General features: G+C 38.3%; 1 protein-coding gene across 1 annotated transcript in view; it reads left to right on the top strand.

The window, feature by feature from the left end:
• USH1C (USH1 protein network component harmonin) overlaps positions 1-11,471 on the top strand; it is a 49,141-nt gene extending 37,670 nt beyond the window's left edge. Inside the window, exons 20-26 of the mRNA XM_068398713.1 lie at positions 1,682-1,744; positions 5,430-5,471; positions 5,770-5,823; positions 5,973-6,072; positions 7,529-7,638; positions 8,323-8,378; positions 10,152-11,471. Of these exons, the coding sequence (XP_068254814.1) occupies positions 1,682-1,744; positions 5,430-5,471; positions 5,770-5,823; positions 5,973-6,072; positions 7,529-7,638; positions 8,323-8,378; positions 10,152-10,164 (438 nt within the window). The 3' untranslated portion in view covers positions 10,165-11,471. The remainder of the gene's footprint in view (positions 1-1,681; positions 1,745-5,429; positions 5,472-5,769; positions 5,824-5,972; positions 6,073-7,528; positions 7,639-8,322; positions 8,379-10,151) is intronic.
• Positions 11,472-22,677: the final 11,206 nt, after the last annotated feature.

Genomic DNA, 22,677 nt, shown 5'->3' with positions numbered 1-22,677 from the left:
GAGGGCTGCTCTGGGTCAAAATCAGCATGAACTTTTTGTCTCTGCTATGCTAGAGTGAATTGGAATATAATCATGGCAAAGCTAATTAAATTTTGGCTCAGAGAACAGGAGTGGATTGTTATGATTTAGTGGCGGGGTTTTCAGAGAAGCAAAACCAGCATGAACATTAGTCTCTGCTCTCCAACTATCATAAACATCCTGTTGTGTGAGTTAGAAGGCTTTGATGCACTTGCTGCTACTAAAGATTTTTCCTCCCTCGCCCCTTTGTGGCTGGTGCAGGATTTCTGAAAGGAAGAATGAATATTTAAGCTCTCCTCTAATTTGCAAGATCTGAAGCCTGATTCTGCAGGACTGCAGTCAAGGGACCTGAGACAGGTGCTTAGATACTGTGTGGTAAGATGTGCGATGATTGGAAATTTCGGTTATTATTGGCCACAGCTATACCAAAACCATCTGTGTTGAAAAGGAAATACATTTTTTTTTAAGTGGCTAGAGAGGGGCTGAGGAGTTTTGTGGAAAATCTTGCCAGACTTGCCCAAAAGTCCTTCAAGGCAAAAACTCAGTCTTTGTATTAATTAAAGGAAGACCACAAACCTTTCGCTAACTCAGGAATAGACACATTTTTCCAAGTAATGGTATGTCTATAGGACACTGATAGAATTAGTAGTGAAACTGATGTATAGTCATTTGCTTTAAAGCAAGTTGAGTTTGGAAATGTGAATACCTAAGTTTAGTCTGTAGAAAGTTGTTTTTGTTTCAGAAGACTCAAATAAGTTACCTGATTTGATGCAGGGTTTTGAGTGGAGGCTGGAGAGGTGTGAGGAGTGTTTTGTATAATTTTTTTCTTAGCCCATTTTATTTTTGAAAATTTTTGTAGCATAATAAGATGTTCCATATTTTAAGTGATTCCAAACTGCAGTGTACTGTTTTGTTAATGCCCTGGAGGCGAAAGAAAAACAGAATCAATATGGGATTAAAATCATTGAAGCCCAACACAATAAAATAAAATCCAGCAGTTATTTCACAATATAATCAATGTTATGAAATTACTTCTAGATGTCCAAATTGAAGCAAGACCCCTCAGAAATAAGTCAATTTCTTTAAGCAGAAAGAACCTGTACTAGTAATTGGTATTTAGGTAATTGCTTCTTTCAGGATGAGCCCAAATACACATCTCTCTTCTTTCAACTTATCAACTTCATGAGGAATTTAATAATGGAATTCACCTTTCAGTATAGGGAATCCCTGGTAGGAGAGCAAATCTTAAATGTATGGCATATATTTATTGTGACTTTTCAATATTTTGAAAATTACTTGTCTAGCATTTTGTCCATGTTTTTTTTCCAATTATTTTTTCAAAAATCATGGGGAAGAGACCCCAGCACTGTTCTGTAGAAATTAGGGATAAAAGGCATCATGGAAAATATTTTTAAGAAATCTTGTGGTATGGAAATGTGCATTATTTATGTAGTTTCTCTGTAATTCTTTCTTCTTTGCATTCAGTACTATTTCACTGTGTATGTTCTCTCATTTGAAATGGTATGGGGAACAAGCACTAACAAGTGCAAATGTGATTCAGTCCCTAGAAAGCAAAAAAAGCAGTGAGATTATTTGTGATTAAGTGATACTTATTTACAGCAAAAAGTTAATATCTGGTTTGGCAATTTTCTTTCTTTTGCAGCCACAAGAGATGTTTAAAAGGATGGTGGTTTACAATTCATCATTTAGATCTAACAAAAAACAAGTAAAAGAACATTTTCCATGTTTTGTGTGGTACTTCTTGTTTTGATCATAGGTTTAAAACTTTCCTTTCTAATCCTGTTACTCAGTTTCTAAAACAGAGGATGCGAGACAGCCCCAGTGCATGAAAACTGCTAGTCTTTGTAAACTTTCAGTGTGTGCCTGTGGCTCCTGCTAGTCTAGACAGATGAAGAATGAGAGGATAGTAAATCCTTCAGGTTGAACCATCTGTAACTACTTACAAGGTTAGTGGAATCTTTAAGATAGTTGAACACAGATAACTGATCTGATACTGGCAAGTTTGGTTTTTTTTTAATATTCCTGAGGTTTCTTAGTTTCTTTCAGTCTCAAGTTGCAATGCTTTCAGTAATAAAATATTTTCTCAGTTTAACAAGTAGATCTGTTATCGCAACAGTTATTCGTAGGAAGTCAGAGGAACTGGTGGTGGAGAACACTTATTCATATATCCTTTTTGTATTGTGTAGGATTTTTCTGCTGTATTACTACTTCTATTGCTTTCCTCTGTCATAATGATGAAGTTTTCATCTATTCCTCTTTGGTTGACTGGTGGTTCAACAGATGGTCCCTTGAAGAAGTGAACTTCATGCTTAACGTCTTTGCTGCTGTTAAATGTGCCAGTTTCTGTGAAAACACCTTTAAAGTTAGAAGCGTTGCCATGTTATATGAAAATGTTGGTGCACAGTTGCGAGCTCACAGTTTGAGATTTTGAGTGGTAAACTATTAAGATTAATAATGAATTTTTTTCTTCTTTTAATCAGTTTCAGTCTAGATCTAGAAGGGAAAATGGGATTTGACTGAGATAAATAGAACTTTGAGATTGTTCACTTGCAATTGAATGTTATAGTATGTTCTATATATAACAGTTGTGTTCTCAGCAAATGTGGTTTTTGGAAAATTTTGTTGTATGTGGTCATGGGTTTCTCTTTCAATTCTTTTTTGCTTATTTCAGTCAGGTCTCAATTGCTGTTGGCTACTGATACTAGAAACTTCAGTGAGCAGTACCATTGGCTTAGGTTCTTCTGTTTTGTTTTGGGTTTGGGTTTTTTAAGTATTAACTTTACCTTTCATTTAGAAGGCCAGACAGATAGTTGTTTCAGTGCATTTTGATGTTCCAGATTCTACTTACATTCAGTCATATGAATGTTATTGTAAGTCAAGAAGGGATTAGAATGGTCTTAACTCTTTTGCCTGAGATGTCACAAGTAGTGGGAGCGTAGGCTCAGCACTGTGCTTTCCACTCAGTGTTGCTTGGTTCATTAGACCCTCCTTGGATATGGAGTGCGCTCTCTGCTCTCTGAATTTGTGATGCCCGTTTCTGGGAAGATTTATTACAATTCAGCAGATGTCTTCATTGTATCATAGCTGTATTTGTACATTATTGGATCCAGATTATATCACTTCTTTGCTTGCAGGTTTCTGGTTGTGGGGTTTAGGGGTTTTTTTTTCCTGTTTAAAAATTATTTTCCCAGGAAAACTTTTTTCAAGGGCAACATCTGTTTTTCGTGAGGGCAATCTGGGACAAAGAGAGTTCAATGACTTCCTTTAGGTTACATGATGAATTAGTGGCTTGGCTGAGGTTGGAGTTCTTTCCTCTAAGTTGCTTGCTCCAAGACCGTAGATGTCTACTTCAGCCATGACTCCAAAGGTCGATACAAATTCAGCTATTCAAACTATTAGTTGTTTGGGTAGCTATCATTGTAAAATGTTTCGCTTACAGTTTTAGTAAAACTATTCATAATATTAATACACTTTGTAAATGAATGACTGATTGGTTTTTCCCCCCAGGATGAAATTCTACCCTCGCTGAAGTCTGTGATCAAATTCCCATTTATTTAGTTCCTCAAAGTTAGCAGTTAACAAATGTAATGCAACGCATACTAATTTAGATGCTAAATAAAGGTCTCTTATGTTCTATACCCAAAAGATGTTTTTAATACATATTTCCCTATGGAAAAAAACCCACTTGTGGCAGTAAGCAAAAGTTCTGCAGTTACGCCCTGAAGGATTTACCTCTCTGGAGCCTGGGGAGACAAAGTCGTGCTTCAACCCTTGCAGATGTTTCTTCTGTCTCAGAAAAAAACACAGAATGAGGACATGATTTGCTTAAGTTGGTCTTCTGATCTCAGGGAAAAGGTGAAGAGAGGCAGCCTGCAGGAAAGCAGTACGATTCAGTATGCCTGTGTGTAATGACTGCCAGTCCACACAAGAGTCATCAGCACCATTGTTGCATGGTCTGTATAAGTGTGGTTAGACAAATGGGCAGCACTGTTGTACATTTTGAGGGTCTGCTAATGCAGAGTTGTGTCATAGTGCTCACTGACTTTGTCAGAGACGGTGGTGGTAAGAATGAGATCTGACCCCAGAGGATTATTCATATTCATGTCAAAATTAGGCAACTGAGAGAGATGATAAAGATGATAACAGGAGGAGGAGGAGGCATTAGTGTCTTCTGATGCAACTTTGTCCTTTAACAGCCAGCCCTCAAAGATACCAGAGGAACCTTAAGCTGTGCATTTAATTTACAAGTGGAAAGAAGCTTAGTCTGAGAGTGGAATAGACTTTATCATCAGATGAATCCAGTAGAAAAGAGGGCAATAATGAATATATCAAGCTTGATCACGCCCTGAACTGCTGGTCTGTGTCAGATATTGGCTTGTCTGCTGCGTCAGCAAAGGGTTGTGTGGTTCTGTGTTTTTCCTATATCCCCAGGTTATGGCAGCTTGAAGCCACAAGAGTGATACAGCATTTAGGTGCCTCAGTAAAGATTTCTGTTAAGTCCTGAAGTCCTTACTTTAACATGCAGAATAAGCAGAGAGTTTTTATAAATCTCCAGCATCGCCCATACAGTCTCACCCAGTAACTACTAATCCTTCTCAAGGAACCACCACCCAAACAGCATTGATTCCTGATTGTTGACTCAGGAACTCTCATCTTTGCAGAAAAGGTAACTCCTGCTTTTTCCCTGCAGTGTTGGTCTGACAAGGGTAATGCACTAGCTTTTGAAAATTTAAGAAGTTGCGGGTCCTCTCAAAGCTTAAATCTTGCTCTACCTAACTGCAATATTATCTTCCTCATTTCAGACACTCTCTGCCAAGACTTTTAAGTCCTCCACAGAACCTTATGAAAACAAAATCAGTTGTCCTGCATTCGCTTGTGGTGTGGAGCCAACTCCCTGAAACTCCATGGAAAGGAGAGAAGGGGGCTGGAAGAGGGTCCTACAACCCAGACACAGTGGAGTAGTGTTGCTGACAGGCGAACTGGAGCCTGTCACTTCTGCCTTATGTTAGATAGTGGCCAACATAGTGATAGTCTCAAGGAACGTTACTCAAAGAGTGTGGCAGAACATACTTGCCCGTGATGCTTTCAAGATTTGTTTCTGTTCTGTCAGGTGTAGAGAGGAACCACGGAGCTGACAGAGTGGTAAACTGTTCCCCAAAACTGCTCCATAGTATGAGCAGCTCAAACTGCTGATCTGTCATAACGTTTTGAAATGTCTTCTGACTGTCAGGATGGACTGTTTGCTGCCTTTCTGTGCTTTTCTCCCATTTCCTGTCTTCTTTCATAGCTTACAGAATTATATGTTCTCTTACTAATAAATAAAATAGAGTTTGTGTGTTGTGTGTACATGAACCTGAGGTTTTCACAATTAAGTATTGTTTTATTCTCAGGGCTTCCAGAAATATTTGGAAGATTTTGATCCGTATTCAATGGTAAGGAGAGAATTCAAATGTCTTACTGTTTAATGTGAAATACACTGGAAAAAACACATCCTCGAATTTGAGGGCTGGGAGGGGGTAAGATTCTTTCTTGTTGGTTTGCTGGGGCTTGTGTATTTGTCTTTCTAGTCATGTTGAAAAGGGGCTTTCTTACAGGAAAAGATGATCTGGTGTTCTGATCTTCCTCTAACGCTATTTTGGAGGAGGGAAAAGTCCCTTTTCTCCCATAAACTACATAGATCAGCATAATTGTGTTTCCAAGTTGGAAATGACTAATTGTATCTTTTCATAGTTTACCCCAGAGCAGATTATGGGAAAAGATGTACGGCTATTACGAATTAAAAAGGTAAATACTATATTATTTTGATTGATATTTAAAGGGTTTATGTAAGCATTTCATGTACAGTCCCATTTACTGGGAAGAAGGAAAGATTAAGCGCCTGTTGATGGCAAAAATTAACAGCCTTTTCTGAACTAAAACTCTCTTTTTAACAGGAAGGATCATTAGATCTTGCAGTCGAGGGAGGAATTGATTCTCCAATTGGAAAGATAGTCGTGTCTGCCATCTATGAGGGTGGTGCTGCAGACAAACATGGTGAGCAACAATGAGGAATTTGAATGCTGCTGCAAAGTGGCTCCTTATGCTGGCTGAGAGTTGTTGGCTGGCTTCATAGCTCTGCCTGGTACTGAGAGCCACCCTTAGATTGTCCAAGGCAGCATGTTCTGTCTCAGCTCTAAGGGCAGCTCAGAGAGAGAAGCTCATGGTTTGAAGGGTGCTGCTTAAACTGATAGTTACGTAAAATTTATAAATAGTGTTTAAGAAGAAATGGTCACTGCTGCTGTATTTCTATCACTACAGAATTTTCAAAAATGTGGCCTGAAAATGTAGAGCTGTTCTCTTAATGACTCCCCTTTTTCCAGTCTCTTATAAAAAAAAAAACAAAACCAAAAACAAAAAAAACCACACACACACACAAAAAAAACCAACACAAAAACCCCCCACACAACACCTGATTCTCTGGTGTATTCTGTTAATTAAGAAAAGCAGAATATGGTCTCCATTATTTCAAGATTTCCAAGCAATGACATTTGTAGTAATTCTACGTGCAAAGCACTTACCTGACCATGGCTACACTACACTGCTTAGTTTTGTTCTTAATGCTACTTTCAATACTAACTTATTTTGTAAAACACCTGGCTTTACTCCCAAAATCCCACTAAAGGCCTGAGCCTTCTGGCTAACAGCTTAGCTCTCTGGAAGGCACAAGAACGTGCATACCAAACATCCAGGCTTTGCTCCTGGTGGCCAGTATCTCTCATAATTTCCTTGAGAACTATGGCGATGACCAGGTAGAGGGACAGGACAAAAATCTCCTTACGTTGTCTTTGCTGACCTTGTCTCAACCTGCACCTAAGCTGAAGTCACTCTTGCTGTGAAAACATCTCAGCCACTTGATCTCTCAGGTACTCTTTCTCTTTGACTCTTCACTGTTGTGAGGGCTTCTTATAGCTAAGGCTGTCCCCTTACCATCTGTGTTTTCCCCTCTTCAAATCCAGTCCCAGTTAGCTGATTGTGCTTCACTCCAGATTAGCAAGTCAAAATCAGTTCTAAGGACTAAACATTACACATGCTTTTGCAAAGGAATTACAGTCCTGCAAACCCTTGACAAATGCCACTTATATCTTCAGATCTTGTAAGTAATGCTGCCATTTTCATAGTAGTAACAGCCTACAATCAACCACAGTTTGTAAGCTTTATAGATGGATTACCCAGACAGGCAAACTGCTACTATGGAAAATCTTGTTGAACGTAGTTTCTTACTGGTCATGATCAATAAGAGTTTAGTGTGGCTTTTCCATGCCTAAAATTACCTTTTGCTTTTGCCTGTAGGAAACTTTCTTGTCTATGTCAATTTTTAGTGTAAGCCTTCGCATCTAGTGAAGACGCTTTTCATTATACTTAGTACTGCATAAATATGAGACAGAAAAGACAGATTTTTTATTTTTTTTTTTGCTTACGTGTATGTATACCATATTGGTCTTTTCACCAGGAGGCATAGTGAAAGGGGATGAAATACTAGCTGTAAATGGCAAGATATTAATTGACAGCAGGCTGGCAGAAGCACAGGCAACTCTAGCAAAAGCTTGGAACGTGGGTGGGGTAAGTAACCTGGAATACTTAGTCATTCTACCTAGAACACTCATATGAGGTATACTTTTCTTTCATGACATTGTCACATCAACACAAATATCCCATGTGCGACCAAAGTGAGCTGAAATCTGCAGAAGATGCTGGTATATAGCATCTCTGAAAATCATGTGTGTAATTTGCTGTGAAAGTTCATGGCATTTAGGCACATGTCAACATTGGTATTTAAACACATTGCATTCTGAGTGTTTATAGTACATTTATCTGTAGAATCTCTCTTTGATATTGAAAATGACTTGCAAGCTGATTGGAATCTTATGATAATAGCTTATCTTATCTTTGATTTCCTAATGTACAAGTAACACTGCACTTCAGCTACAGTACGTGTTTTCTCAGCAAGAACTGTATTAATTGCTAAGATGACCAAATACAGGATGATTCTTGGAACAATTATTTTTAAAAGCTTGTTGCAAGACCAGTAGATTTTTCTTTAATTTCAGGATACAAATCAAACAACTCAATCTTGAAGTGGTCTTTCTATAGAAGTCTGTAATAGAGATCTTTCTGCTACTCCCTGTGGTTTTCCAGGAGCAGATTGCCTCTCTGATTCTCTATCTGATATTCCATGCTGGTCCACTAACCATCTCTAAAAGTAGTATTTAGCAGCACACGTTTGCCTGTGCATTTCTTTTTCAGGATTGGATTGACGTAGTCATTGCAGCATCACCTCCAAAGGAATACGATGATGAAATGTAAGTGCATAAGTTTTCTTTCCCTGGAGATTAAAAGGTTAATAACAATAGTCTATACAGTTTGCTTTTTTTGTCAGACATATTTCAAGTATTTACTTCTTGTGGACTACATAACCTTCTGCATCACATGGTTGCTAATTTGATAGGCAAAAGTAGCTATCATGCATTACAGCAGTGGTTCCCAGACTTTTCAAAATGGTGGTTCTCAGAATTGGTTGTACATGACTACACACTCATACTTTTCGTTTAAAGTTTGAGGATTTTTTGGGGGGCTTTTTTTAGAAATTACTTACTTCAATCTGGATCATTTACTGTGGTCCCATGGATCATAATTTGGGGAAACAAATGCCCATAAGCATTCTTCATCACAACCAGACATTTAATTCTGCTTTGTGGGTTCTTTTTTTATTAGATTGCAGTTACTATCCTTGTCTAAGCCAACCTAAGTGTAAAATTTTCAAAAGAGCTAAGTGATTTGGGTGTCTTGGCAATTTGTGATGTTCACAGAGTCCATTTTTCAAAGATAATCGGCATAGGTGTGAAACAGAAGAATCCATGGCTTAAAGTGTGATAGAGCTATCAAGTCAATACAACTTGCTTTACTTTGGACAAACAGTGTCAAAAGCGAGACCAGTGTCTTCTAGCTTGACTGAAGGGAAAGATTTGAAGATATCCTTACTACTAAGTAAAGTGGCAGAGGAAAGTTTCATAGTCACTGTTAACCTGGACTCTTGTTCTATGTAGAATATTAGAGTATTAGTTGCTGTAAACAAGTATAGTTTTACTGGCTAACACCAACTGAAGATTGCTGTAAAATTGTGTTTAATACCTGTGCATAAACTAACAAGCAAGGAAATAACTGTCACTGTTATTTTTGTTTTCATATCCTGTATGTTTAGCCCTACTATTCCCTCATCAACAGTCAGTCCCAACACACACAGAAAGGTTTTTGAAGGCAGTGCACCCGTGTACAGACAAGGGTATCTCCTGCAGCTGTAGCCACTGCAGTGTTCCCTAATGGTGAATAGCCAGACCTGGGTTAACATGACTGTCCATTGTGAGGCTGCGTTATTTTTTTTAGCATGTGCCTGCCTGTGCGTTGCATGCCACGCTTGCTTTTGTTCTTGGCATGATGGAGTGTTCTTTGGGCTTTTGCCGTGCCTGTCCTATTAAAATATAAGTATTTAGTTTCTACTTGATAATGTCCCTTAGAGGTCCTCTGCAGAATTGGCTTATCACCTGCCAGACTGTAAAATAAATAGGCCCTGCCTAAACAAGTTGGATTAATCTGATTTTTTTTTTCCTTATCTGTGGACCACTGCTGTGGCTTTGTGAATTCATAAGTACATAAGTAGCTACAAATTACTTCCTTGTTAAGGCTTGTCCAAAGAACAAGTTTTCATTTGTATTACATGACAGTGTGCTTGTAAACAAGTATTCATGACTGGTTTTCACTGAAGTTTGCCTGTGTTAATTTGTCACTATACAATGGGTTTGTCCTGAAATTATCCTTGTGTCACAAACTTAGTTTACTGTGTATGATTTCTCTATGCTGTCGTTACTGTAAGTACAGTCATAGATCTCTAGAAGAACCAAGGTAAGATTCCTTGTTGCACGTGGGTGTTTGTGGTCTTCTCAATTATTACTTACAATACAAATCAAAATGACTCAACTGAGATACAGTTATATAAAATTGTGCTTACTAGAAAGACTGAAAATTGCACTACAGCTAACAGCATCTTTTTCACTATTGCTTTTTCTTTTTTTCTGCAGGACGTTTTTTTAAAGAAGGCTACGCTGGAGAAATGAAGTCTTTCCCCTGCAGAAACCTGCTGCTCTGTAAATTAATAGGAAAGCGATAACCATGTGAAATGCATCTTTATTTGAAAGAAATGTGAGCAATCAGACCTGTAAATTGAACTAGAGACTTCAGATTCTTCAGGTAATTTGAGTAATTTCACATCATTCTATAGATATACAGTAAGAAATTTTTACAAGTCCATTGAGAAGGACTTCCAGTGAGCATAGTTTGGTCTGTGAGAACTCAAATCTATTTTTTGCTATTTTGGGGGCCAAATTTTGAAAATTATCTTACAATTTTCCTGGAAATAGACACCAAAATGACAAATGAAGATAGAACACAGATGTCTGTTCCCACATGCAACACTTGTGATTACACGTTCACAGGACAGTTTGGGTGTGAAAAGGATTATATTTTTACTCTGTACATAGTGATTTTCCCTGGGGAAATGGAATGTGTATATATAGGTAACCTCTGTTCTCACTCATATTCTTGTAGATCTCAATGTCCATTTCTGTTGCTCAGTTGTGAGTTGATTTGAGTACAAAACCCCAGCTGGTGGAAGAATTGGTAATACCAGGAGTGCTAGAGTTGTAAGGAATAATTCTGGTGATGCTTATACAGTATAAGCAATCTTCTCTACCAGCAAAGTAAACAGCTAGCAAGTAGCCCAGATAAAATCATTATGTTGAGTCACAGTTATACTATCGAGTATTTGTGTTGGTGGCAAAAATTACTCCCTCATATAGTCATGGGTGCAAAATTTGGGTGTGATTCACAGTCTATAGTTATGTACTTTGTTCTCAGTGAGGCTATATAGGTGACTAAACTGTGCAGGAAGTCGCTAAGTGTAACATTTCACTCTTGGTGACTGTATATCTTCTGTTTAAGTAAATTCCTTAAGCCTATAAAATCTATACTAACCTGGCTTTAAATAAGTGTGATTACTGTTGTAGACTTAGTAATTTCTTTATATTATCAAGATATCTCCTTAGAAATGTCATTGCCTTCCTGCCTTGTATCTGCCAGTTTGTGTTATGTTTTTCATATTGTGTTTAGATTTTTCTTACCTGGACTAATGAGAGCCAGTTTATAGTTCTTTGGCATATCAAATTCCCACTGAAGTCTTGCCTTTTCAAGGTTTGGAAACCCTCCTTTCTGTAACACAGAAAAATAACAATTACGTTCCTGAGAACTCTGTACTTATACGGAGATGATTAATTACGTTGACTTTCTTCATTTGCAGTATTGTTCCAGTATGCCAATTAATATGTCTGACAGGGTACACATGTTAAAATTTTAACTCTTGCAACTAATCCAGAAATAAAATTGCATTTGCCAAATGGAAGAAGTCTTGTTTCCTCTTTGTCTCTTGGTTTGTACATCATAGTAATAGTTAATCTGCTAAAGTACACAAATTTGAGTTGATCTTTAATAACAGACCCATTTGCAACAGAATGCCACCCTTGTGGAATTCAAAAGAAAATTCCCTCTGCACAGTAGGGAATTGTCACTCTGCTGAGCTGCAGTAATCTTTTACTGAGGTTTTTATGGGCAAATCTGGTCATTTAGTAGTTGGCAAGCTACTGAGTGCAGCTGCTCTGATTTATTTCGTTTGCTAGGACTTTGGGTGCATCTACCCAGAGCTGTAGACTTCCTAACCAACAGACTAATCTAAATGCATCAAGGTTAGCGCCAGAGGGAAAATTGCAGCAGGATGTACTCCTCCTGCTGCTCTGATTCGCAGTTGCCTACATACTGCAACCATCTGGACTGTATGACAATGCAGATAGATGAATGATGCTATCAAATGTTCTCTTAAGGGATGTTCTGATGCTACGTACCCGCAAATAGAGAGACACCGCAATGCACCAGTAATGAGCTTTAGCCTGCAACCAGTGCTCAATTGTGCTAATTGCTGTGCCAGCACACTGAGAAACATAACACAGAAAACTTAAAGGTTAGATATTAGAAATATTTTTACTGGTCTTATTTTTTCAGAGGCAAAAAGAGCACAGAAGACTGAGCTGGGAAGTCTGTGGGAGTACCAACAGTTGAGTTGTAGCCGTGCTTCTTAGTCACAAAACTATTTTTCTTCTCCCTATCTACCCTGTTAACTTGATTTGCTTGGATACAGCTTAAAATGCATGAGAGGCAGTTGGGGAAATAGTTACTGCTCATTACTTCATGTATATAAGAAAGTGTTACTTTGTGTGTTTAACCTGTGTTAGGATGGCAAAGTTGCTTTAGGCAATGCAAGGAGGTGGTGCTAGAAAAAAGGAGGCTGACACTTCTGAAATCTTAAAATGATCGTAAGCCATTAGTCAGGTAGGTTTTTACTTTATTTCTGGGTTTCAGTGCCCTGGGACTGGATCACATCTTTAATTTGCCACCTAGTTCAAGGAGTTGGAGAAAGCTACAAGAAAATACAGTTTTCAAACAACTGCCCTTTCAGTTATGTTGGTGTGTATGAGCAGAGTGTCACAGATGTAAATCATTTAAACAGGCGCCCATTTGAGTTGCTACTGCATTGTTTTCTGGTGGCTATAATAGTCACTACATGTGCCTGTGCCTCATCCCTGTTCAATCAAGCCCGCTGTGAAAAGATAACAGTAGGGTAAATGGGACTTTCTCTTTTTTTCAGCCAATGCATAGTTTCCTTTGGGAGTATGGAAACTCTGACCTGATGCACAAAGCAGGAAGAAGTCCAAGTACTTCACTGACAGTATCATGAATGCTTCAAAGTGCTTTTAACATAGATGGTTTTTTGTTTTTCATTTGCTGTAATCTCAGAGGGAATATGGCTAGTTTCTCAGAGCTGTTTGTTTGGTTAAGACCGCTAAAAACCACTATCTCTCTCTATGGGATAATAACCCAAAGGAAGAGTTTCTCAGAACTGTTAACGATCATTCTTATTCTCTCAGGAATTTCTTGGCCTTGTTAGTCACGACGTTGTCTTCAGCATACCCTCACAGTTGCTGAACTGGAGCATGAATTACATTAGAGGCTTGTGACTTTCACATCTGCTCCGTGAGCCTGTGCATGCATGTGTGCAGGCAAAAAAATGTGAAGCCTTATGGATCAGAACCATGGCACGCATTACAGGATAGGAAATACCATTGTTTATTACTCATATGGGTATTAGCATTGGGAAGTTTTTGATCTATTTATTACTGCCATTCTACCACTTTAAGAACTCATAATTTAGCCATTATTTATGATATGACCATGGCATCTTGTAAAACTTGTAAGTACGTTTCAAATAAGTTATAATTTTTAAAAAATGCTTTATTCATAAACAAATTTATTATACATAAAGGAGTGGTGTATATGTGTACACACACCAATAAGATTTTTTAAATCAATTTAATTTGAGTAGCACACATTTACAAATAATCTCAACATTTCACAAAAATGAGATTTAACCTCTGAATATAAGTTGTTATAAACGCTCTTGCCTTAAAAACAGGACTGAAAACCATGGTTTCATGTCAAAGGATGTATATCTGGTTGTAAGGAGCTTGGTACGCAATGGATGATATACGTTTTCTGTATGCTTTAACTGTATGTTGACTTTGATAAAGCAGGGACAGACTAAGGGTAGCTGCTGTGGGATTCTTAGCCACCTTTCACCAAAGAAATGTCCCACTGGGATCTGTGCTGATGTGAACAAACTGGCACCTGTACACCATCTTAGGACCAGGTCTAGTGTAGAGAAGCCAGTGTGTTACCTTTAAGGAGCTGACCCTTAGGATTATAAGTCAGATGTGTCTAAAATCCGTTATTATCAATTCACGATAAGCTAATAAGTGTTTGATCCTGATACTGAGTTTGTCCTCCAGTGTTTTTCTGGCCATGTGCCCATTTTATTTTTTGCCATTGTTCTTGTTCTCAGGGGTTTTCTGGGTTTTTTTTCCTGACCTTCAAGAATTTCTGGAGCAGATTCCAAAATTCCCTTCTTGCAGACTTGAAATCTGAAGAGGCTCCAGGTGAGCTGCTCACAAGTCATGCAAGCTATTTTCATGGAGATTGACTAGGGTGCTTGCTTTCCTTCTTCCTAAGGAAGACAGCAAAAAGTTTGCCTCTGCTGGAATACTTCTTTCTCTATTACTAGATCTGCATTCGCTGCATTATTGAAGGAAACAGATAATTGTACAGCAGCACTTTGGTGGGACTAGGGGTCTATCTGTATTTACAACAAGGTAACTTTGGCTATTTTTAATCTTCACTAAAAGCAGCCAAGATGAAAGAGGAAGTGGAGACAGATATAGGATAAGCAAACAGTAAGATTTCTGTTCTCTAAAAAGGAACTTTTTGAAATGTGAAGCATGTTCAGCTTTAAGAGAATCATGGATTATAGGTAAGGAAAAAAATGTTCTCTGGACTGTAATGCTGGATGTGTATGATAATGACACCAAGGAAGGTGCTAAACTATTAGTTTAACAACCACTGGAAGGACGTTTTAAGGAATTAATTTTGAGCAAGTACATCGCAGACTGGTGGCTCTTGGATACTTAAGTCTGAATGGCTGCTGTTCAACTCAAGACTATCTACATGGAAAAAATGTGGAGTCTGATGTACCACAGATAGCTGCTTCATCCAGTACCACAAAACCTGCTGCATGATTAGCAATGGATATCCCTTACACATTTGAAAGGTAATTGTGCTTGATAGATACTTCCCACTTATAAGGTAACCATAGACTAGAACAAACAAGGCTCTGATCCAGCGAAGCACTTAAGTGTACATGCTTAAAGTTAAGCATATGAGCCAATCCCCTTGACATAGGTTGAGTTCAATACTACTACTCAGGCTTAAGTACTTTGCTGGATTGGGGCCTGAAGTCAAAATCTGAAAGCAAAGGAAGCCTCAGCCCTGGAGATGCATATTATGGAAAGTTGTTGTTATTAATGCTGAGGTTGTAGTATTCATATTGAATTTCAATTCATCTTCATTTTCTCAGTCTTTAAAGGTTATTCCTCCCACCAGCCCCCACTGCTCATTTTCTTGGCTTGTCCTCCTCTTATCTTTTCTCACCATTTCTCTTCCAGACATCAGTAGAACTCATTAGTCTTCAATAGCTGTAACAGAGTTTGTTTATATGGTGCTTAAAAGAAAGTTTGGGAGAGAGAGAATGAGACCCTCCCAACATAAACTGAGTAAGATAGAAATCAGACAGCTTTTTGAGGACAAGGACTTTTCTAAACAATAGGGAAGTGAGAGGGAAAGTTGCTAATGGTTATTCTTTATGCAAAGCTACCCCACCTCCCAAAAAAAAAGGTTCAAATTACTTTTCTCTGAGTTTTTGTTCTTTTCCCTCTGCCTTTCTCCTAAGCAGTTATGGATGCTTTAGCAAGAGGGGGACTGAGACCTCATCTTCATGCTGGCAACAGCTTGAGGCTTTTGAGCGCTAATGGCACTTAACAGAGTAGAAATAAGACTGGATAGAAAACATGGGAAACACTGGGCACAAAATTAAGCTTTTATTAAAATCTTGTGATAAGTATTTCCTTGACAGGGTGAAGTAGCTTTTTAGGGTTATCCTTTGAAACTAAGTCGATTGTAATTTTTCAAGTAACACCTTTTTTTGTTACCCTCCTTCCCCCTGCCAGCATAAAACCTGAAATTTTCAGGCAAGAGAACCAGAAGCACTTTTTGATCAGCAGCAATTCCAACAGCAAGGAGGGACAGAGAGAAAGAGAGAGGAGGAGAGATGCTGTTTCCATTTTGATTATTCACAAAGAATTGTGATGAAGCAGATCTTTGAATGTGAAATATCAGCCTGGTAGGACAGAAGAAATTGCATACTGTTCCTTAGAGAAAATCAGGCAGCTCCATCTTAGTGCAGAAGAGTGACATGCATAGCAGGAATCAAAAACTGAAGAGTTCTTCAACCTGGGTGAGAGCAGTTGCTTATGACAGACATCAAGCCATTCACACAGAGATTGTAGCTGGTTAAGAGAACAGAAGGTATTGAGATGATTGAGGTGTGTTCATTGTGCTCCTGACTCCAGGTTGCTTTTTCTTCACATAGGGGAAGGCAGCTTCCCCATCACATACCTCATAGATCTGGGTATGGGCAAATTTCTGGTTTTGAATAAATCAGCATTGTTATAAAGAAGTCAGTGCATGTGGCATGCTGTGGTCTACAAATCTGCAAATGATCAAGACACAAAGTCCAGACTGACCGAAGGACAACAGAAACAAGTCTGTTCTCCAACATATAAATTTCTCACCAGTGATTTCAGCATTAACAGGTGGGTACAATATAGTTTATAACTTTGCTTTTCTTCTTGGAGTAGAGAATTTGATTGCAACAAATTTGTGTGAACACTCATGGGACATACTAAAATGGAGTAGGTGAGCATGTTTTGTGGTTGGCTTGTTCACAGGGAAAAGTTATTTGAGTGTATTAAGTTGCTCGGCTCACTTGTAATGATTTGTCCTAGGCTGTACTGCTGCAGGAAATACTCTTTTTAACTATGTCAATATTCACATTTTTATGCCTCTAGCCAGACAAACAGATGCAGAGACATTTTTTTCTGTTGTTATTGAAGTACTTCATGAATTACATACCTTCCCAATGATAAAATTGCCCAGTATTGCCTTTTCTAATGGTATATTTAAACCCATGTGTACAGGAACAGATATGTTTAATATCATAGATATGTTTAATACCATAGTAAATAGATGGTGAAAAGTGGCTGGATTTATAAATGACACAAAGGGACAAAATGTTTACCCTTCTTTACACTAGAACAATGCAAGTGACTTTTATATGAAGCATGTCACCAAAAAGAAAGCAGATTACACACGAGAATTAAATCTCATCTATTCTTTCTTTATTAATGATGTAGTCTCTTAATCATGGGGCAATGACCAGTATAATCAGCCGTGTTCCCAATAGTGGAAGAGAGCCAAGTTTTTATCTAATTCTAGCATGATCCGTTCCTTACCTTACAGTATCTTGAGCCTTTATGGCCCAAAATACAAGTAAATGGGGAAATGGCTAGTGCTTTTTTATTATGTGGTGATACCCTATTTGAAAGAACAGGCAGTTCAGCATTTGTTAAAGAAGCCTGGGCCAGTTTCAGGATTGAGAGTATGTAGAAAGCAATCTTACTTTTTCTGCCCAGTTACATGGAGCATGTGCTGAGGATGTATCCCTGGCACAGGGGAGAAAATCATCACTTGTCAGTGCTCTCCAGCTGGATGTGGTTGTTCTTGTCTCCACTGCATTGCTGTTACGCTGTAGATGAAAAACAGACAGCAGATGATTGTACGTGAAAAACTTCCACGGCTGAGCCTCGGTGCATGACATGCCTCTTCGCATTTGGACTGCTGAAATGCAGACACGCAAAAAGTTTCCACTAGCTTATATTGCCTTCTTATCACAGAAGAAAAATACAGCCTGGGAAAAGCATTCTGAGCTGGGCTACTTACAACCATAAGAAAAAGAGAGAATCAGGAATAATTACATATGGGAGGGAAGATTAAGTTCTGGGAATTGTCCCCTGCATAGGTGGTTCTGACACATCCACTTGTGGTATCAAGTGGGCAAACAGTGTTTGTACCTGCACATGGCTGCCCAGGTGCCTACTGAGGAGCCATGGACTTAGGCTGAGAAGTACCTGGGACTGTATTAGGACATCAGGCTCCTGCCAAACTATTTCCTACAAATTCTCTACAAACTAATTCCTGTAAAGTGAGTAAGGCATTTCTCTTTACTGTTTTATAAACTGGTCTCATAGACTATTTATTATAAAAATTATAAAACAAACATAATGTTCATTCATGTTAGTTGTCAATTCTCGATATATCCTCAGCATGATTTTAGCTTTATCAGTCACAATTGTGTGCAACTTTGAAGCTGTCTTACAGTTTTAGCATACTGAAAATTGACCGGTGTGCTCACAAGTCAGGGTTGTTTTCTAAACTAATGCTATAGAGTGAAACAGTGGAACATATGTTGTTATGAAAAGAAAACATTCAACTTCAAGAAAATAATTTTTTTTTCTTCCCCAGAAAATCTTCTACAACAAAAGAATACGGCTTCTCTCTTAAGAAGAGATGTACAATACAAAGCATTATATTTAGACTTGTATTACCACCAGTCAGCAAAAATTTAATACATGTGCTGAAGGGGAGAATTACCTTTGAAGGAAAAGGGATTATTCTCTCTATAACCATTGTCAGAAAAAAGCAACTTTTCCAACTTCTTTTTTTTTAACCAGAACAATTTATTTTTTTTCATTAGAATGTGAGTTTTCATATTTAGGCACATAATATTCCTACCAATAGCTCATACTTTCCTGAGAGCCAGTTCTTATAGAGATCTGCAGCTGCTTTACATCCTGCAGTGAAGTGGATACCTAGAGTTGTTTGCTGCCGTTTGTATGATAATAGTGCACGTAAGTGCCACTCTCAGACTTCTGATACATCTTAAACATGATCTCACTTCTAAATCTTCTTTTTTCTCCAAGAAATTCCACAGAAAAAACAATCATAAATAGGAATAAGATTAGATGTAGTATTTTATTTTAAATGCTGCTGGAAATACATCTCTCCACTATTTTCAACCCATTATCTGACACGTAAATTTAGAGGGATGTTGTGGCTGTACAAAGCCCTTGTTTCTATTATTCACTCAACAAAAATGCAACTTGTAAATGCACTGTGTAACATTAAAACTAACCTGAATATTCACTACTCCCACCCACCCCTTATTTCAGCCACTTAAGGAATTCCTAGTTGTAAGAGTGGAGTAAGAGTTCAAAATATCAGGGATCATTCCCTGAGGTAAGTCCTCTGTTATTCACAGCATGAAGGACCTGTGGTGTTAGCTTGAACAGCTGAGGTTTCTTTGGCATTAAGGAGAGACTCTACCTCCCGGGCTCCCAAGGACAAACTGTTTGTTGATCAGGGACTGGTAGCCTGGCTCCTCTCAGAGAAGCCAGTTTTCTGTGTACTAACACGATTGCCATGGTGTTATGTGCTGGGCAGTTGCTTTTGCTCCTATTTAGAATTTTCCCTGTTTTGTTTGGCCAAAAATACTAATTCAATGTGATCCAAACTTGCAAATAGTTTTAGCCCCCTTGATGCTGCGTTATTTTGCCCAGCTTAAGGGTTTGATTTTTTTTTTTTTTTTTTTTTTTAGTGCACACTGATTTGAAGGTTTGATACTCAGTTTGTCTTATTTATTCTTGTTACAAATTTGTAGGCAGGATCTATGGACACTTAAAAAATATTTTTTTCCTGCTATAGAGGGCAAAGAGGAGTGTCAAGTTTCATTACTGGAGAGAGTTGTGGAGCTGTCTTTTTTCCCCTCTTACAAAAGGTACTTGATTCCTCCTAAATACTGACAGTATAAAGAATCTCTATCCAGAGCAGAAGATCTCTGGCTGGTTTGAAGGCTGAGGCTGTGGACCATTTGCCATAAGTGAGAACATTCAGGATTTACTGCTGCCACACAACAGTGTCACAGGCTACAGCTACGTCCATGCAAAGCTTCCATACCTATTAATGCAGGTACAGTGCTTTGCTATACACAAACAAAACTCTATCCAAGAGATAATGAGCTTCAGGTTAAAATTATCATGGAAAAAATGCAAAACAATAGGGGAAAAAAAGCTCCCACTGGCAAGGAGTTCACTTGCTAAGTAGAAAGTTAGTAAATTAATTTTCTTTATATTTTGTATGTGTATTGATTGTTTTAATTCTCTTGAGCCTCTGAAAATCCCAAATGTAGTCTGCATGTGGGCTGAACTCAAGAAGAAAGCTTCCTGAAATAGGCCTTTGACAATTAATTAGTTATGATAAATCACAACAAGGAATAAACAGTCTTGGCTATACAGGATGAGTGCATACTCATGATCTTTTTTTTTTTTTTTTTAATGAATCCGCAATGTGATTTTTGTTTCGGGCATTGTTTTATTTTGAGAGCTAGAATAAATGCCACATTGCAATCTATTCAAAATGAATACATGAAAAATTTGTAGCGCGAAACCTCATTGAACTGCAGCACTCTTTCTTTTTGTTATTTTTTTGTATTATTTTGTCAAATAGTGGCACAAGAAAAATACATTCCAAATCCAAGTCTGAATTGATAGCTTTATGTTCTCTTGAATTTAATTGTTGTGTCAATTTTACCCACTGAATAAATAGAGCTTAACCTGGAACCATTCCCAGGTGGTGAATAAACAAATCAACTGACTACAACTGTCTAGTGTGCCTGGACAGAAAACTTTCCTATTCTGAAAAGGAAAGATGGTAGCTTCATTTTGTTTCTCATAATCTTTAACAAACAATTCAAATCTTAGTTTTCAGTCTAGTTTCTAGTCTTGGAAGAGTTCCTAGAAAGACCAGTGACTTTTAGCCCTGTTATCTTTCATAAATTAATTCTGGTTATGTGTGTGTTTGTTAGTGCATGTGGTTCTTGTAGTATAAACAGGCAAAATAATCTTTTATATACAAGAGTCCGTATACAAGGCAGGCACCATAAAGGCACTTAACTGAATCAGTAACTAAAATAACATTTGCTGAAGGATACCACAGTGGAGCCAGCACGCTAGTTGTTTATTGGCATGAGTTAGTCCACAGCACTCAACTTATTCTCCTGAGGAAAACACAACACTTGTACTACAAGTACTACACAGGGAGTACTCAAAAAATTAACCATTTAAATGCTGGAAAATAAACTAAGGTACAATGTGATCAGTGAGATCATGCGGAGATTGTAAGAGTACATCTATGTATAAGGATAGTCAGGAGTGAATAGACATTTGGTTTAGGCCTGATTTTTCAAACACTATTGCTGCTTTGGTTGCCTCAGTGTTTCTCAGCTCAGCTTAAAATATTTTCAAGTGTTGAGCACCACTCAAGCTAACTGAAGCTTGTGTAATAAATTACCTTCCAAAATACTTACAATATGAATCAGAGCTATAGGTGGAGAATATAAGTGGACAGGTAAGAGGAAAAGCAAACCTTTTACTGAAAAGCTGGCTCTTCTTTTGGAATGAGAAATGGAGGCCCAGATGAGAGAGAACTGATGAGTGTGACAGTAACCCTCTGCCTGGTGAGAGCAAGATGCAGAGTACTGTCACTCAAGGAAAGCACTGTAGAATATTGTCCTCATTGTTGTGAAGAGTCCTGGTGATGGAGGAGGGCAGTGGAGCATCAGGTGTATCCTTAGGTCAGGCTAGTAAGGGAAATAGCCTGCAGCCCTTCCGTTGATTCACCATGTGTTTTGTCAGGTATCACCAAATGCATGAGTGTTTCTTCAACACTTGAAAGGAGAGTGAGTGAAGAGAAGAGCAAGCTTTTTCCCCAGGTTCCGAGTGACGTGTATTGTGACTAAATCAGCACTGTAGTGGCTGTATTGAACTAGGAAGCTAGTGTTCAGCTGAGAAGCTAGTTCAAAGCAAGCATAACTGCCTGCGTGAATGTTCAGCCATGTGTTGGAAAATGTGCTTCATAAAATGACTTAATGATAGAAGTCATGTATGTAGCTGAAGCCACAAGATGCCTGAAGAGTATTCAAGGACTTAAGTATTGTTTGTCCTACAGTAATGTAGTGTGGCTTTGTCAATCATAGGTAAAGGAGGATGGCATTCTGTGAAGATCAAGTGGAAAAAAGAAGTGCTGCTAACCATTCTTGCCATGTAAAATATGAGAAACAAACCAAATGTTTGAATCAGTAATATGTATGCCACTGTTTTTGGTGATGTAACAAGTGGATGCAGAAGAGTTCCCTTTCATTAGTTTCAATGGAACTCTGTGGCACACACTTAAAAATAAGCTGTTCTAATCTAAGACGCTTATCTGAGTATTTGCCTAAAGATCATTGTCCAACAAAGAACTTGTGTTTTGTTTCCACTCTAAGATAGATCTGCTTACTCATAAGTTCTTTCTTAATTTTTAATGAGGACCAGCAATTAAAAATTAATAAAGTTTATTTAGAGAAAAACAGCCATTTCTGTGAACCTCTGCACTATTATGAGAGTTTATGATCTTTGGAAGAAGGGGCAAGCCATTCAGGAAGACTACAAAGATGTTGTGAGGCTATGCAGGGAGAAAATTAGAAGGGCCAAAGCCCAATTAGAACTTAATCTGGCTACTGCAGTAAAAGACAATAAAAAATGTTTCTATAAATACATTAGCAACAAAAGGAGGACTAAAGAGAGTCTCCATCCTTTATTGGATACAGGGGGAAACATAGTGACAAAGGATGAGGAAAAGGCTGAGGTGCTTAATGCCTTCTTTGCCTCAGTCTTTAGACCAGTTGTTCTCCGGGCACCCAGCCCCCTGAGCTGGAAGACAGGGATGAGGAGCAGAATGAAGACCCCATCATCTGAGGGGAAATGGTTAGTGACCTGCTACGTCATTTAGACACACACAAGTCTATCAGGCCAGATGGGATCCACCCAAGGGTACTGACAGAGCTGGTGGAAGTGCTCACCAAGCCACTTTCCATCATTTATCAGCAGTCCTGGCTAACTG

This window comes from Nyctibius grandis, chromosome 4 (genome assembly GCF_013368605.1).
Source record: "Nyctibius grandis isolate bNycGra1 chromosome 4, bNycGra1.pri, whole genome shotgun sequence".
Classification (NCBI taxonomy): Eukaryota; Metazoa; Chordata; class Aves; order Nyctibiiformes; family Nyctibiidae; genus Nyctibius; species Nyctibius grandis.
The sequence above is the reverse complement of the archived record's forward strand: the minus strand, read 5'-3'. Positions and strand labels throughout refer to the sequence as shown.